We start from the raw sequence: 16,151 nt of genomic DNA, 5'->3' as shown, positions 1-16,151 counted from the left end.
CTCCCTTAAATCAGGTAGTTACCTATCTGGAAATCAGTCTTTGTACCTCTAGCAAACTACATATAAGATTGAACCTGAAAAAATAAATAAATAAATATATAAATACATTTTAAAAGGCAGCTTTTATTCAAAGATCCTTTAGAAAGTTATTAATTAAACAATGCAGTGGTGACAATGGGATTTAAGATCTAGTAATTATGTTGAACAGATTCAGGATTCAGAAAAAAAGGTAAAGAATTCATACTTTTAAGATTATCATTTTCATATTTTCTTTTAGGTAAAGGAGATTTGATTGGAGCAAACCTATCTATTAGGGATCAAGTAATTAAAACAAATGCAGATGTTAAAGCTCTCACATACTGTGACCTCCAATGCATTATCCTCAAAGGTCTCTTCGAAGTGCTCGACCTTTACCCAGAGTATGCTCACAAGTTTGTTGAAGACATACAGCATGATCTCACATACAATCTAAGAGAAGGCCATGAAAGTGATGTAAGTATCTTTAAAGGTCTCTGCAGTTATTGCTACCTCTGAGATTTTACTGATACTTTAACCAGTTCTCATAATTTTGCCATAGTAAAGAAATAATACACAGATTGTGTTAAAAGGACCACTCATTCCATTTGTTTGATAATTCAGTCATTACCTACATTAATTGTTTATCAATTTATCAAATCATAAGTAGTGAACATGTTCTCCATTTCTCATTTTCCATAGAAAATATCATCTATGGAAGAACATTTTTATTTAATATTTTGTTATTGTTGGTTATGTTTAAAAATAATTCATGGTTAAGTAAAACATGTGTCCAAATAAAGGTATTTAACTATGCCTTTTCTAGTGGCTCGTGTGCCAGCCTAATTAACATTTATTTCATAGATCACTGATTATTACTTTGTAGTTAAGAAGATTTTCACACACATTCAAAATGAGAAACAGTTGTTTCTCATCACACTGCAACTAAACTGTGTTTTCCATTTAAATGAGCAATTTAATGTGGAAAAAAAAAAAAAAAATTCCAGATAAAGCACTGCTGCAAGACATCAGTATAGACTCACCAAAGCACTTTCATTTATATTTTGTAACAAAAACATATATTTAGATTTTAATAATGAAAAGCTTTTCTGACAGCTCTGTTTTTCTGACTTAACCATATGACTGTACAAAGATAGTGACAGCCAAACTTTCATTTGGGTAGTTAACCATTCAGGTATTTGTCTTTGTATTGTGCTTCTCCTTACACACAGAGAGAAATAATATCGAAAGCTCATGACTGGCGAAAAGGATATTAGCAAGGCAGGGGACGCATGTAATTCTAAGGCAGCATAAAGGACAAAAAAAGGTTATTTGTTTGGGCACACACTACAAAGACCTTCAGAGTTTAAAAACTCCACACGCTGTGTGGCTGTTATCCTCCATATAGTGTAGGCAGGCACTCTCTGTTATATAGAGTGGCCTGTTGTTTGGCTGATTTACGAAGAAAAGTGTTAATGCATGTCCTACATGCATACCATCCTAGTACTGTGGCTTCTCTGCTCATGCCCACTCACATGTTCCTGTGCAGAAGGTCATGGCCAGTTCTGCCCTGCAGTAGTCACCCATGGGGAATGTCACCTGCCTGAGGGACCTCTGGGCTGACTGAACAGCTTCAATACATGCAAGAACAGTAGGCCAAAGTCCCTTCTCAGCTTAAACACTCAATGAATGCCATAGATAGGCTGATTTTTCCACATAAATTTCTTATTAGGTATACTTTGGCACCAGTGTTTCTACAGCAATGGTCTGTAAACAGTGGCTGTAGAAAGGCGTAAATATATAAATGCAAACTTGTAGAGAGGAAAATAATCAGGAAATCTCATTTGTTTGTCTTTTGAAATGTCCCCAAACTTCCTGCTGCTGAAGATAGCAGCTGAGAGAGTACACAGCTGTTCTGAGAATTTGAAGGTTAGTTTGTATAACCAACACATTTTCCTTGGAGAGGAATGCTTAATCTGAAAAAGAGTTTAACTCCATGAAAAGGTAGGGTTTGACAGTGATTGTATTCTCCTCTCCAGTTTTGTTATGGACCCTGATGAACCCCCACGATGTGTTTCTTCATGCTTTTCTGTATGATGACAACTCTGGGGATTACCATCTCAGCTGCATACACATTTAGCTTTTATAAAATCAGGGACAACTCTTCCCAATTAGAGTTGGCTGGGTGATGTGTAGACTCTCTGCTGAAAGCAAGCCTACACCAGCTTTGAAGGTGAGAGTGCAGACAGGAAAAAAAAAACAAAAAACACCTCCTCACACTTACTGTGGAGGATGGAATTTAAAGAAGTACAGGATATATCCAAGCACCCTTTCTTCTTTAAAAAGGAAAATATTTACAGCATTTGTGCATATACACTGTATTTTCATGTTATCCATTATCTAAAAATTACAGGGAAAAAAAAAAACAAAACTGACACTGAGTAGCATCTAGTGTCACAGACAAATATAGAGAACTCAAGATAGATTATTTGAGTGTCACTTTCTCCTACAGCCTTGGTTTAACTATATCCTCCACTAGTATTTCTCTTGTAACAGAACTAATCTTGGTCATGTGCATCTCTTTTATCCAACTGTTTTACTTGTAAATCAGGATAAAGAACAGGACTCAGGTGGCCAAAAATTGTATAAAAAGAGGGCTCATAAAATGAGGGAAGATATCTATGTCAGTAGCAAGTGTTTCTGGTCAACCACTCACTCTGCTTCACTTAGAGAATTTCATATCTTCATGAATATAATTTGGCAAGAGAAATAATCTGAGTCATCTGATGGTTTATCAGAAGAGCAAGAAGGTTTTCAGAAGTACAACGTACGGGCATGAAAATATGACTATATATACACATAGCATTATTTCTTGGAAATGGTGCTATGGGGAGAATTTGGCAGCTGTGACACTGCATCTTGATATCTCCCTAAGACAGGGAGATTTTACTTATGCAAGTGTCCATGACTTCTGCAGCTTTACGGACATTTTGCGTTCGGAGAGCTTTTCCATAATTAAAGAGTAGATTGATTCATTTGAATAAGTCAGTTTCTTGGTCTTTCTTCTTGGATGTTTTAAATTACTGCAAATTTGCAGCTGAATATGAATGTAATGCTTCTGAAAACAGACCGGTAGCAGCATTTAGGTGAACTGCAGGGTGAAAGAGCATGAATTTCCCACTATGACTTGTCAAGTGCCTCTATGTCCTGACCTAAAATATTATTTCATTTTCAGTCACAGTCTACCAAAACTGCCTTATGTTGTAGATTTTCTAACACTTTAAGCCAGCATTAAATGGTTGAGGCTGCAGAAAGATGTAGTCCCAGTGATCCATTATCCCTTTCCTTGTGCTGTTTGAACTGTTCATTGCACACAAAATTCAATAGGAGATTTGAACTGAATTATTAAAAGTAAGTGGTCCGAAAATGGCCAAAAGTCTTTGGGAGTTTCCTGATCCCAGAGTGTCAAAGTTGTACACTTAGCACTAGATCATGTAACTATCCCACCCACACAGAAATCTCTCAGAAAACTTTTAAAATTTGTTTTCTTGGTTCATTTGCAAGTCTAAGAGTGTATATAATGATGTATTCTGTCTGCGTTAAAATTCAAGTAAGGCATAATAGTAGAAAAAGCTCCAGGATTTCCATACCCATGTCACTTTTTAGTAAAAGAAGGAGGAGCTGTAACCAGATTTCCCAGTAATAAGTAGAAACTGTAGCTGTGTGGTTATAGATTGAAATTGGTTTTTAAGCAATCTTGGAAGAAAAGCTCAGGAGATTTTAAGTACGGATGCTTGCAATTGTGTAACTATTTCAGTGTTTAATGAGTAACAGATAAACAGAAAGATGCAAAAACAGGGTGAGAAAGTTTCAGTGGTTCCTCATGATAGCTCTAAACCCAGCAACTGTTAAGTGATTTATGGTCATAACAATTAACGTGTGTGCAAACACACTGGCAGTGCTATTATGCCATCTTTTTACATATTCCCATCACAGTGAGAAGTAAATTAGGAAAAAAATCTTTATGTTGATTATATGTATTCTGCCCTTTACTTTCTTTGCTGCACTTTGCTCAAGGAACTCATAACTGTTTCTGTAAGAGTGTTCAATTATTTGAGGATAGTATAGGCTAATTTGTTTCACAGCTGGAGTCATGACCTTAAAACAACTCAGCCATTCAGGTGTTTCACCCAATTTTTCTAGGTCTGTGACTGTGATGTCATAATCATGAAATAGATTGCTAAGTGACACAGATTTTGACACCTGCCTCACCCCACCCATATAATTTTGCACTATATATTACATGTTGCATATGTAGCAGGCAGTGAGAGAGACAGATACGAGCTGATAAAAGCTGAGCACTCATAAGAAAGTTCTTACAACATATAATACAATTACATGAAAGAAACAGGAAATTATTTTGCTACCCACCAGCTCTGGAATATATGTGCTATTTTATGGATTTAGAAAGCAGTAGCAGATGCTCATAATTCTGGATAATCTTATGAGAAACGCAGAATAGGTCAATATTTGCACAGCATCTTTGTGGGATTGGTAAGCGTTTATTGTTTCCGATTATTTTTTGTGTCTACAGTGTAGATATCATTATTCATCAAAAAAAAAACCCGATGGCTGGTTACAGGCAGGCTGATACAAAGAACAAAAGGCCTCCTTGATGCCTATGCCATCCCTTCAGCTGTAATGAAGTCCCAAAGGAAGATAAGACCCACTCAGGCACAATCTTTGATGTGCTAGAGCTCTATCAGTATGTGTCATTTTTAAAAAGAAAAGGTGATATACCTGAAGATTAAAAAAATCTGCATTTGTAGACAGGACTCATAATTTATAAGAATCAACTTCTCCTTTTGCAGACTTAGAAGTAGTGTTCTGCCTCCTACAAGAGCTTTCCTTCCCCCTTCCCCCAAAGGAGGAGAAGCTACTCCTTCAAAATGAAAATACTCAGTCTATGAAGCAGGGGGGAGGATTGCTTCCTTCAGTGCATCTGCAGTGTAAATGTGACAAAGTCACATAGTGACAAAGACTGCACAAGTGGTAGATTCTTCCTCCAGTTGGGAACATTGACTCTTACTGCAGCTTAGTCAGCCTTCTCAATAATAAAATAAACAAACAAATAAATTTTAAAAGACAAGCAAGAAGCAATAAAAACAAATATTTGTTTGGTTTTTTGTTTGTTTCCCTGCAGAAAGGCACTGTGTGACAAAATGGGGCTTAATTCTTGTGCTTTGGAGAGGCTGGTGTTTAGAATTTATTAAATTTTAATGACTCAGTTGCAGGATATTTTTAATATAATAAAGCTCAGGTTGCTACTAGCAATACCAAACAAATTACAAGGGATGCTCCTCATTTTCTACCAGAAAACCTGAAAACTGGCCAAACCAATTGTTCACAAAGGTGAAAACAGCTCTAAGCTCTGGAGCAAACAACAGAGAGCACATCTTGGGAAGAAAAAGGGTTTCGAATTAAAATCTAAAATATGTTCGTTTCTGGTTCATTCCAGCTAAACATTAAGTATTTTAACAATGTATATTTAACTCCAATTTATTTCTTTTTAATTGATTTATTTCTAGACTTATATATTTATTTGTGACAACTGATGTCATTACTTCTGTAGGAAAAAAAAAAAGCAAAAATATTTTGGATGCAAGCACAAAATTCAGGTGAAAATCTGTCTAGCCACTGTCTGTTTTTCAGCCAGTATATTTTGTATTTGACATACATTAATTCTTGCCTCTTTAGGCACGCATTTTCTAGAAATTCTAATATAAGTCTGTTGAATTTATGAATGCTGCTTTCCAATATAGTAATTATTCAGAAATAATTCTACCTGTTACATAGTTGATTATCTATTATGAATCAACAATGGAAATAGCATGACATTTCTGATTTTTTTTTGTGTGTCTTTATTTTCTGCGTAGTATTTTGCTTTAAAGAAACAAATCAAAGTTCTCCTATTTGCAATTCTAGAGTTACTAAGGAAAAAATAAGCTTTTTAAAAAAAAATTGTTACTTTTAATTTTGGCAAGTGTTGTAAGCTAAGAAAAACCTGATAGAAACTTCAGTCACATAATTACATATTGATATGTTTAATTTCCAGAACCAAAAAAAAAAATCCTATTTCTCACGTATTACCTATGTGTTTGTAACAAAACCTATGCATTGAAAAAAATAATTTCCAAATAAAATCTTACTACACTGACACAGTCATAATTCTTCCACCCCAGCCTATACCATAGCTCATTCTGTACACTGCAGGGCAAAATGCAAAATTTTTTTCATCATAAATAATTTCTATAGATTTCCTGAATAATTCCAGTCACCTTTTTAACAGAGAAGAGGGTTTTGCCCCATTACCCAGTAGCTGTGTAGAAAGAAGTGACTTACCTTAGAAAAGTTTAAAAGTCATACTTTGACATTTAGAGTGGGCTCAGGTAACTTTGAGGAAAACATGCAATTTTTAAACAAACTTACATGCAGTTAAACATCACTTTTTGTCAATAGCTTGTCTGGCAGAAGAACACCTACTATTACTGCAGGTGTAACTCACTGATGTTTATTGTCTATGGCAGAGTAGGTATAAATTCTGCAAAACAAGAGACCAGTCAATGGTAATTTTTGTGTTTCTATACAAGAATTATTACAACAGACAGAATATAGCAGTGAATAAATCACCTAAAGCAAAAGAAGGCTAATACTTTATATGCATGATTATTCGGGGGTGGGAGGGTGGGGGGGTGGGAATAAACAAAGAAAAATCAACCACTAACTTAAATTCCTGTTTATTATCTTTATTATCTTTGAGAGCTTGGCAGCAAGACAGAACGTTTTCCCATTGTTCTGTTAGAGACCCTAAGCGACTGATGGCTGTCCATCCACTGTTTTCTGCCTGCCAGTCACTATATTGACATTTCTCTTTTGTGCTTCTTTGGGTATGAGATGGAGTCTGCCAATTTCTGATCTTTTCAGCAATTATAGTATAGGAATGAATGTGCTCCTCATACTATCAAAAAATAAAATATTTTTTTAAAGTGTGAACATATATTTTGAGATGTGATTTCTGATGTGTTCACAGGAGTGAACTCTTACCTGCCTCTGTGCATGAACTACTCTGCAATCAGTGCTGCTGTGAAATATTACTTAGTGCTCTTTCACACTTTACAAGCTATGAACATTTTTTTCATGCTTTTGGGACCATATGGATTTTTTTTCCTTCTTCCCTCTCTCCTTCTTCATCTTCCCAAAATAAATTACCCTATTGCTGAACAAGGGGTCACTCGTACATCATTTACACAGCTCAACTCCTATATTTCTATGGAACAAGTACCAGGATTGTGCAGCTGTAGAAGGGCATGATCACCAGTAAAAAAAAAAATCAGAGCAGTTCCTTCACCTGTTTTACACTTAATTTCTGATTTTAAATGAATGAGAAGCAGTTTAGGAAAAAAGCTTTGTCATCTAGCTGTCTGCAAGGTGTATTTCACATCTCTCCTATATATTGATGTATTCATGACAGCATGGTTTTGGTAGGTCTTTCTTTGATTATTTTAGGCAGATGCCAGCCTCAGACAACTGATTCTGCTGCAATATCATCCTCCCTGTGCAGTGTTACAGTCAGTCCTTCCTCCACCCCCTCAACCTGGCAATTACCTGCTGCACTCAGCATAGGAGCAGGGCTGACCTGGAGCTATGGTGCGAGTCAGGTTTCATTCCTTTTTGTTGTCTGCTGACTCATAAAGCTGGTTTCCTTGCAGTCATTGGTGAGCATGATGTGTGGTGCCCCTGAGCCACCAGTTCACCCAGTACCCCTCAAGATAATAATCTCACTATCATGTTTCTAATATATCCTTCAATATGGTACACCGTTGAGAAATAATGCAATACAGAAACATGTAATTCAAAAAGGACAGGCTGCTATGCCTTTTCTCTTGCAGGTTTGGTGGCCTTTTCATTTGCTTTCCTAGCATCTTTAGCTGAGGAATATTTTTTTCTGGTAGACTCCTTTTTCATTTCTGCACCCTCCAGTCATTCTAACATAAAAAAAAAAAAAAAAAACCACACACAGCCACCTATAATGTTTGGGTTTTGTCTCTCTAGTAGTTTGTTCTTTTGATTTGTGGTCATGTTCCAGTTAGGAAATTCATCCCACCACAACTTATTTCTGCGATTATGTCATCTTTGCAATTAATCATTTCTTTCTCATAAATTCTTGTATATTTACAAGTCCTAAATTTGCTGTAAGGATTAATCCCACAAGATGTAGAAGAGGCCAAAGGGAAGGAGAGCAAAATAACCCGTTTAGTTTTGACTGGGAATATGTTACATATATGTGAGACATTCCAAAATGTCAGGAAGCACAATTATTAGTTATACATTATTTATATTAAGACTATTCAACGCATATATGTAGTTCGGATTTTCACATTTGGACCTTAGCACTTTCTTGACAAATAATTTTCATTATAACTAGAATTAAAACATATAAATATTTGAAAAAATTTACTTCTAATTTTAGCTCTTGAGTCATTCTGAACACTCTCTATTCTCATTCATTTCACTTCCTGGGATTACTGCATTCTGCATCAGATTATAAAGCTTAACTAGGGGGTTACATGTTTAAAAAAAAAAAAAATCCAGGCTAGCAAAGCAGCTTATTGATGTTTTCAGACTATGGTAGGAGAAGGGTATAAAACACAGTGTCAAACTGAATTTTAGTCAGGAAAAGCTCATGACTTTGAGAGAGTATTGCCTTGGAATATAGCTATATTTCTATTTTAATTACACAGGGATGCTAGATGATAACCTTTTCCAATATGCTTCATTGTGCCTGAGGAAAATTGATAATATAACTTTTACAATATTAATATTATATCTTTTTCTCTACACTGGAAAAATAGAAATAAAATTAATCCTAATACAACTTAAAATGGTATTAATTTAGAAGGTGAATTTGTTTTTAAAATCAGAATTGCTTTTATTTTTCGTTGATACAGCAATGGCCAGATAGTGGCCTTAAATTTAGAAGCATTCTTACAGTAACCTATCCTTTTATTCTTCTGTAAAACTTATTTGTGAAGGAAATTATAATACCACAATTTTTCTATAAGAACATTAATTCTGATGGCACAGACTACCTTGAGATGTAATGGGCATGTCAGACTGGCTTAAATGGTAAAGATCACTTTTTCAATGCTGTGATAAGTAACATGATTGTAGTTACAAATATATACATACAGTATATACAGTACAGTACTGCATGTATAGTAAGTGTTCAGGGACAGTGTCCATTGATAATCACGCTATATTTACTTATTGACTGTCTATGTTGCCTTGGTTTCTAACCTATACAGAACTTCTTGATTAACAAAGCTGACAAGAGCTCCAAAAAGCTATGAGCTCAGCTTTTCTGTATTATGTGTATATAGTAAACACAAATTGCATCTCAGTGTCCAGAAATTATGATGGCTTTCTTACTTAACAAGGTTTATACTTAGACTTCTGCTGATATCTTCACATGCCAGGACATGGTTTCTTGCCTTGAGGTGAAATCATGAGAATTTCTTTTCCAGTTACTGTACAGCTGCTGTCTTTCCCAAAGTTTTAACTCTGAATGTATCTATGGGGCAGATGTGTGTTCAATTTGCACTTTTTTGCCTTCTGGGAGAATTGAATAGAGTTTAATATACTGATCAAGTTGCCACTGAAAAAGCAAAATATTCATTACTGAGAAAAAAAAAATAAAAAGGAAACCGATTATGCCTGTCTCTGCATTCTGCTTAGTAAGGTATACCCTGAAAGACAGACAAAGCTGAACTTTCTTAAAAATTCTCCACAGGTATGTTGCTGTCCTCAGTGAGACATTTCTTATTAACACTTAGTCCCAAGGATTTGGCCTCTGAGTGCCAGCAAAACAACAGGGCATCATTGGGGATGCTTGGCAATGCAAGTAATAAAATTCATTGAGAGAATATTTTTCAAATTCCACTTAATTGTCTTCCTCTTTTCTTTTAAAGAGCCTCTCTCAAGTTACATATATACATTTAGTAAAAAAAAAATATGAAGTTTCATTTAAAGATAAATCTAACAATGCAAACTTAAAAGCAACTCTTCCATAGTACCCATAACCTTGAGTTGAGGAGTCTAATTGGATAGTAATACGCAGGGCCAGTCCTGCAAATATTTATGAGTCTGTGTGAAAGCAACTCAAAGTTGAATTCTACAAAGTTAAGCAGGCAAGTTTTATTGCTTTGAAAGCTGTTAGCGTGCATTGTAATTTCTATTAATATTATGCAAGTTTCTACATTACTATAATCAAACTGTAGGAATATTAAAGTTTTCTCCACCACATCTTTTATCTGCATTAATCTACTAGTTTTTCCAAAAATGCAACCTGCTAGAGCAACATACAGTCAGTGTCAGGTATATTGTCTGTTTTAACAATTCCTCCTTTTGTCTTCTTTTGACCTTATTGACAGTGTCCTTTAATTTTTAATTCTTGTTGACACAGGTTTGCTATGAAAGATGTATGTTCAGAGCAGTCTATTTTCTTCTCCTGTTTTGGGGTTGGGGAAAGGGGTTAAGAATATAGAGGTAAAAATTACAAATTATACCACCCACATCTACCATTTGTTTGATTATAATTTTGAACAAGTGACAGAGAGGCTAGTTTTTGTTTCCGTGACAACTTTTTAACATGAAATGCAATAAATCTTGTATTGTTAATGCAACAATCAAAGTAGAATTACAAGCTTCTCCTGATTAATTCTGTGAAATTCACATCCAGGTTTTAAAGAAATATATGAAAAGTTTTAATATCAAATAAAAAAGCTCGTGTGAAAAATTTGAATCCAAGATAGTATTCGTTTGCAAAAAAACTTATCTAAAGCTGACCACAAACAGCCAGTTACTGAACACTTGTCCTTAACTTCACAGGCTACAATAATTTTCTCAAAAGATAGAAATTATGTAGGAAAATGACTTAAAATTGCAGAGTTCACAGCAATACACAGTTATTGGTCATCTAGGATATAATACCAGTGACAGAGCAGCTGTTAAATTCAGCTGCTAATTCAGTATATTCTTCCACAAAACCAGGAGAATAGATAAGAATAAAGCTGAAAAAATACAGGAACAAGACAATGAACTACAGAAAGTATTTAAAAAATAATTAAAAAGGGCAGGCAGATGAATTGCTCCTTAAATACAGATATAAAACTATTATATTTAACCTGACAAATTCTTTGTGATTGAATCCTTTGTGATTTAAAGGATTTGTGATATTTCATTGAAAAATTTCCTGATTATGGAAAACTGAGGCCTGAACACATGTGAGGCATTAAGCTTTTCAGCAGTACAGTAATCCCTTGTTATGTGTTTGTATCTTTTCCATTACCATATGGTAAATTTGCAAAGAATAGAACATATGGCATGAATTGTATTTTTCCATGGACCATTCCAAATTCTGACTAAGAACATTAATATTCTAGTTTGATTTCAAATCCTTTCCTGAAAGTGTATTTTATCCATTTGACTACCCAGACACAAAGAATTATTCATATATTTTAGGACCTAAGACTTACACAAAAATCATCAAAATTATGTTTCTATTCTTGTTCCTACTTCCCATGAAGGTGACAGAAATCAAGCCAGTAAAAGCTGGTAACATTCTTTTGAGCCCAAAAATAGAAAGTTGCTTACCTGGATATTTAATATATTAAGCTCAAATTTAGCTGCATGTCTATATTTCTCTTTTGAGGGTTTTATTCATCTTGAATTATTGTACAGCTAATTACCTTGTTTGGCCACAATTCCTGGTAGAGATTCTTCTATTAAAGACTACTGTCTCTCGACCCTTGAAAAATCTTCAGATCACAGGATTTTGATAGCAAATCACCATCATTTTAAGATGGTGAAATGTTCTTTTTGTACTTGTAATAAGTAATAATAAAGTTTACCTAATTTTTAAGCTCTATATATTAATATATTAAATGATTAGAAGATTGTACGTTTGAGATTACATACATGGAAGAATTTTATTATTCTGCTTTTGGTACATGATCTATTATTGTTTTGTTTTCTGAAATTAAATTTAATAGCTAGTTTCACAAGAAAAAGAGATACCAGGACTGAAATTAAAAATTGATTTAATCTTTGGCAGTATTTCACATAAGTCATGCTAACATCAGTCTTTTTGGTGTTTTGGCATAGGAAGGGAAACACCAGTGTTTTTCTTCCAGTGGCTCTTATCTTTCAGGAGTTCTACTCATTTTTAAAAGACCAGCATGTGAGCTATTTTGTATGCACATTATTTTTACATATTAAAAAAAAAAAAAAAAGGCATTTTATGCATTTTATAGAAGGCTACACCAGTGTGTTGCCCTAAATAAAAGGTTTTAGCAGATCAGAAACCAGGACACCACCTCATAATTTACTCTGATACTGCATTTTAACAGATATGCAGCTTTGTCCATGTTCTCATTCACCTTTCCTTTTCTCTTTGAGACTGGTATTTTTGCAGGGAGAGAGAGGGGAGTTGCTGCAGGAGATTTCAAAGCCAAACTCTTGAGAATTCTCTCTGGTCACAAATTAATTATAGTTTATTCTACCAGCTTTCAACTACCAAGCCATAAAATCTAGACCCCACTTTATGCGTGCAAGATACAGTGTTTGAAGCTACAACAAATAAATATGGCTACAGTGTATTAATACTGAAGCAATTACAACATTCTTTACAATGGGTTCTGTGTGATGGACAAGATAGTTTATAGGTCCAGATTGTACCTAAAGATATCAATTTATCCAGACTGAAATTATCCCCAGCAGGTTTAAAGGGGCCATTTTGGGAAAACACAAGAAGAAGGTCTGATGAGTATTTTCTTCACATCATACGCTTCCTGTTCCAATTTGTCCTTTACTGCCACCCTTTACTCCCTAGTACAATCCTTCCTCTCCCTGCAAAAAACAATCTGCCTTCAAAAACCCCTTTACTGTTCTCTTGGTAAGGTCATAAGGCAACAAAGTGTTGCCAGTGACTCCATTTCCTCTGCAGCCAGTTTGTCTCTGCTGCAGTCACTAGTAAAGGTGGCACAGAGAGCAGAGGAGGATGAATGGGTGGCTGTGGCCACTGGGTTGATGGTCAGCAGAGAGTTGCTGCAGCCAGAGGACAGTGCTACCAACTGGTCACAGAGCTGAAAGCCCAGCCCAGCTGAAAGACTCCAGCAGGGCTGTGGGAAATGCCACCAGGACATCTAGTAGACACCCACATAATGATTTGTTTGTCTCTGTTTTCAAAATGTACAATTGTGTTTAACATGTGCTCAGGGGAGAAGGAAAAAAAAAAAAAAAGTGAGGAGAAATCTTGACCCACATTAGAAACTACAAATGACAAGTCACTTCTAAGGCCTTCATACTTTCTAAGATTTATTTTGTGAAGCTGTGCATGATTGGGATTAGCTTAGAGTTTTAATTAAGGATGCTATTTAAAATACATACTGCACCTGTGCTAGAAGCCAAGCAAACTGATGCTCCACAATTCTGGGCATTATTTTAAATTAATCTAATTAAACGTACATGCGAAGTGGGACACTAGTACTTCCTAGTTCTGACTGCTATGTTTTAGTACATTACCGGTTTCCTGTTGTCCTGAATCTTGAAGGAGACGGTGTTTCTTCATTCAGCATAGATTACAGTGCAAGCTGGGAGATTTCAGTATCTTAGGTCTCATTTCCTGTTAATACCATTGAGTACTTTACATAATTCAGGAAGAACACAGCAGTTATTTTATTTACATAGGCTAATTATTGCAGTTGTTCTGTTTGGCAGTTATTAGTGTGTTATTGCTAAATCTATTGGTACACCTGCTACTTGCTTGGCTGTTGTGGAGTAGAATTTCTGCTTACACAGACTTAAATATTGTGTATTCGTTTATTATACCACTACTAGTACCCTCAGTTTTATGAGCAACTACAGAAGTTTTCTGGTTAACCTGAAAGGCTTGTGAAGGAAAAAAGAAAAAATAATCCAAATCCATGCCTAGAATTTGTGTATTTAGGAGTTCTAAAGACTTTTATCAAATAAACAGGGAAGTCCCTATACTATAACTTCCAGAAAGGCTTAACTTCTACCTGGAGTTGGAGGAAAAAAAAAAAAAAAGTAACAAATTAACAATTGACACGTGTGAAGCACTTTTTACCTTGACATGTGAGAAAGCTGAAAATAACTTCTGAAAATTCTACCTGTTGGACTAAGATTTTCCTATAAATACAGCATGTAGACTGTCAGAGACTTGCCTGTCATCAAGATGTGGACATTCAAGTATACAACAGAATGTTCATGACAGATATTATTCAGCAGTTCCAGTGGATTTCATTAGAGGTAGTTACACATTAAGCTTGTATGATTTTTTTCTTCTTCCTTTTCTTTTGTTTTACTTTATATTTAATCCAAGAAAAGAAAATATCATGGCCTTGAACAGCTTTTAGGAATATATCTCCCTCAGGGTTATTTCAGTCCTACTTGCTTCAGTCCCATCACTGCCTTTGAAAATTCCCCAAAGATGCTACAGTTAGTTAAATCACCTGCATGTAAGGACTAGGCTGGCACAGGAGCTAAAGCTACAAAGAGAAAGGGCCCAAGGAGAGTACTGTTCCTTCATGGGATTCCATCAAACCGATACTGAAACCTACCAGGCATACATTCGCTCACCTACATTCGCTCACTGGTCTGAAGCTTTGACCCAACTTTTTATTAAAGTAAAATGTTATTTTTGCAGGAACTATCTTTTTTAATAAAAATAAAATGTTTCAGGTTTTGGTGGGGATTTTGGGGACATTTTTTGGTTGTGGTTTTGGTTGTTGTTGCTGCTGTTTTTCTCACAGCACCTGTTTCTAAGGAGTGTCCTTAGTTCAGTGCTATGTCACCATTTATTTTAATACAGCTGTTTTGTCATTAGATTCTTTTCTCATATCACCATAAATATTTTGCTTTAGATGTTTGTGTGTTTTTGGAAGCCAATACTGTGCAAATGCACATATTTGCTACTTTTTTGGTTTTGTTTTGTTTTTCAGGTAATATCAAAATTATCAAACAAGTCTACGCTATCTCAGGTATGTTAGTAACATTTTTAAATATGTCAAGCTCAGCTGCAAAACATGCACACAGTTATGGCCAGAGTAAAGCTGGAAAAAATCCAACTGACTTCTATGGTTTCAGAACAGGACTTCAAATAGCATCCTGCAGATAGTTTTGCCACTGTCCATTTTATGAGTAACAGTTTATGATCTTTCCTTCCAGGTGCCAGATTTGGACATCCCACTATAGCACTTGCATTTTAAATACGTGGTTACTCAAGCCAAAATTTTGAATATGGGTAATGTTGATTATCTGTGGAGTACAGGCTGCATCAGTGCCAAGTCCTGTACAATTTGGTCATCACGACAGCTTTCATGTGACTATTATGGTTGACAACATGGATGGTGTACTTTATACAGACATGTCTTTTGCCACTGTTTTAAATTCTTAGCTTTTCATACATGTCAGATGGAAAGGACCTAGTTCACTAAATCTGTCAATGCGTACTAAGATAAAAGCGTTCACTCAATGGAAGTGTGCTGTAACACACAGCAAAATTAAACTTATGCTGCAATACATTTAGACAGATAGTGCTGTCGGTTTAGAACATTTGGATCAGATCCCCAAATCTGCATTTCCACCCAGCCAATCTTACTGGGCCTGAATATGGGAAATTTGACTATACAAACCTATCTGAGGTTTGCTATCTCAAATTAACAGTGCCCTAATCAAGCTTGATTCAAAGGAGTAGCCTAGAAAACAAAAATAGCAACCTTTTCTGAAACCATGAAGTTGCATTTGTCTGTACTCCTTACTGAAATGTGTGGAGTTTGTTAATTTGACCTAAAACCTCATTCTGCCTATTCACCTTCTACCAACATATACAGTAAGTTGTACCATGGGATTAAATATAACTATTTTTGAGTTAGGGCCTATTCCTGACAAGAGCTCTATGTTGGCATATCTCAGCACTCATGACCAGTGTATTGTGTTACCACAAAACAATAACAAACAATACATTGCTCTCTTAGACTGTACTTTAATTACTACAT

General features: G+C 35.3%; 1 protein-coding gene across 1 annotated transcript in view; it reads left to right on the top strand.

Moving 5' to 3' along the window:
* KCNH8 (potassium voltage-gated channel subfamily H member 8) overlaps positions 1 to 16,151 on the top strand; it is a gene marked incomplete at both ends in the record, with an annotated part of 189,822 nt that overhangs the window by 155,869 nt on the left and 17,802 nt on the right. Inside the window, 2 exons of the mRNA XM_082044521.1 lie at positions 278 to 492; positions 15,096 to 15,134. Of these exons, the coding sequence (XP_081900647.1) occupies positions 278 to 492; positions 15,096 to 15,134 (254 nt within the window). The remainder of the gene's footprint in view (positions 1 to 277; positions 493 to 15,095; positions 15,135 to 16,151) is intronic.

This window comes from Streptopelia decaocto (assembly GCF_964273445.1).
Source record: "Streptopelia decaocto genome assembly, chromosome: 2".
NCBI classification, from domain to species: domain Eukaryota; kingdom Metazoa; phylum Chordata; class Aves; order Columbiformes; family Columbidae; genus Streptopelia; species Streptopelia decaocto.
Note: the sequence above shows the minus strand (reverse complement) of the source record. Positions and strands in the feature narration are given on the sequence as shown.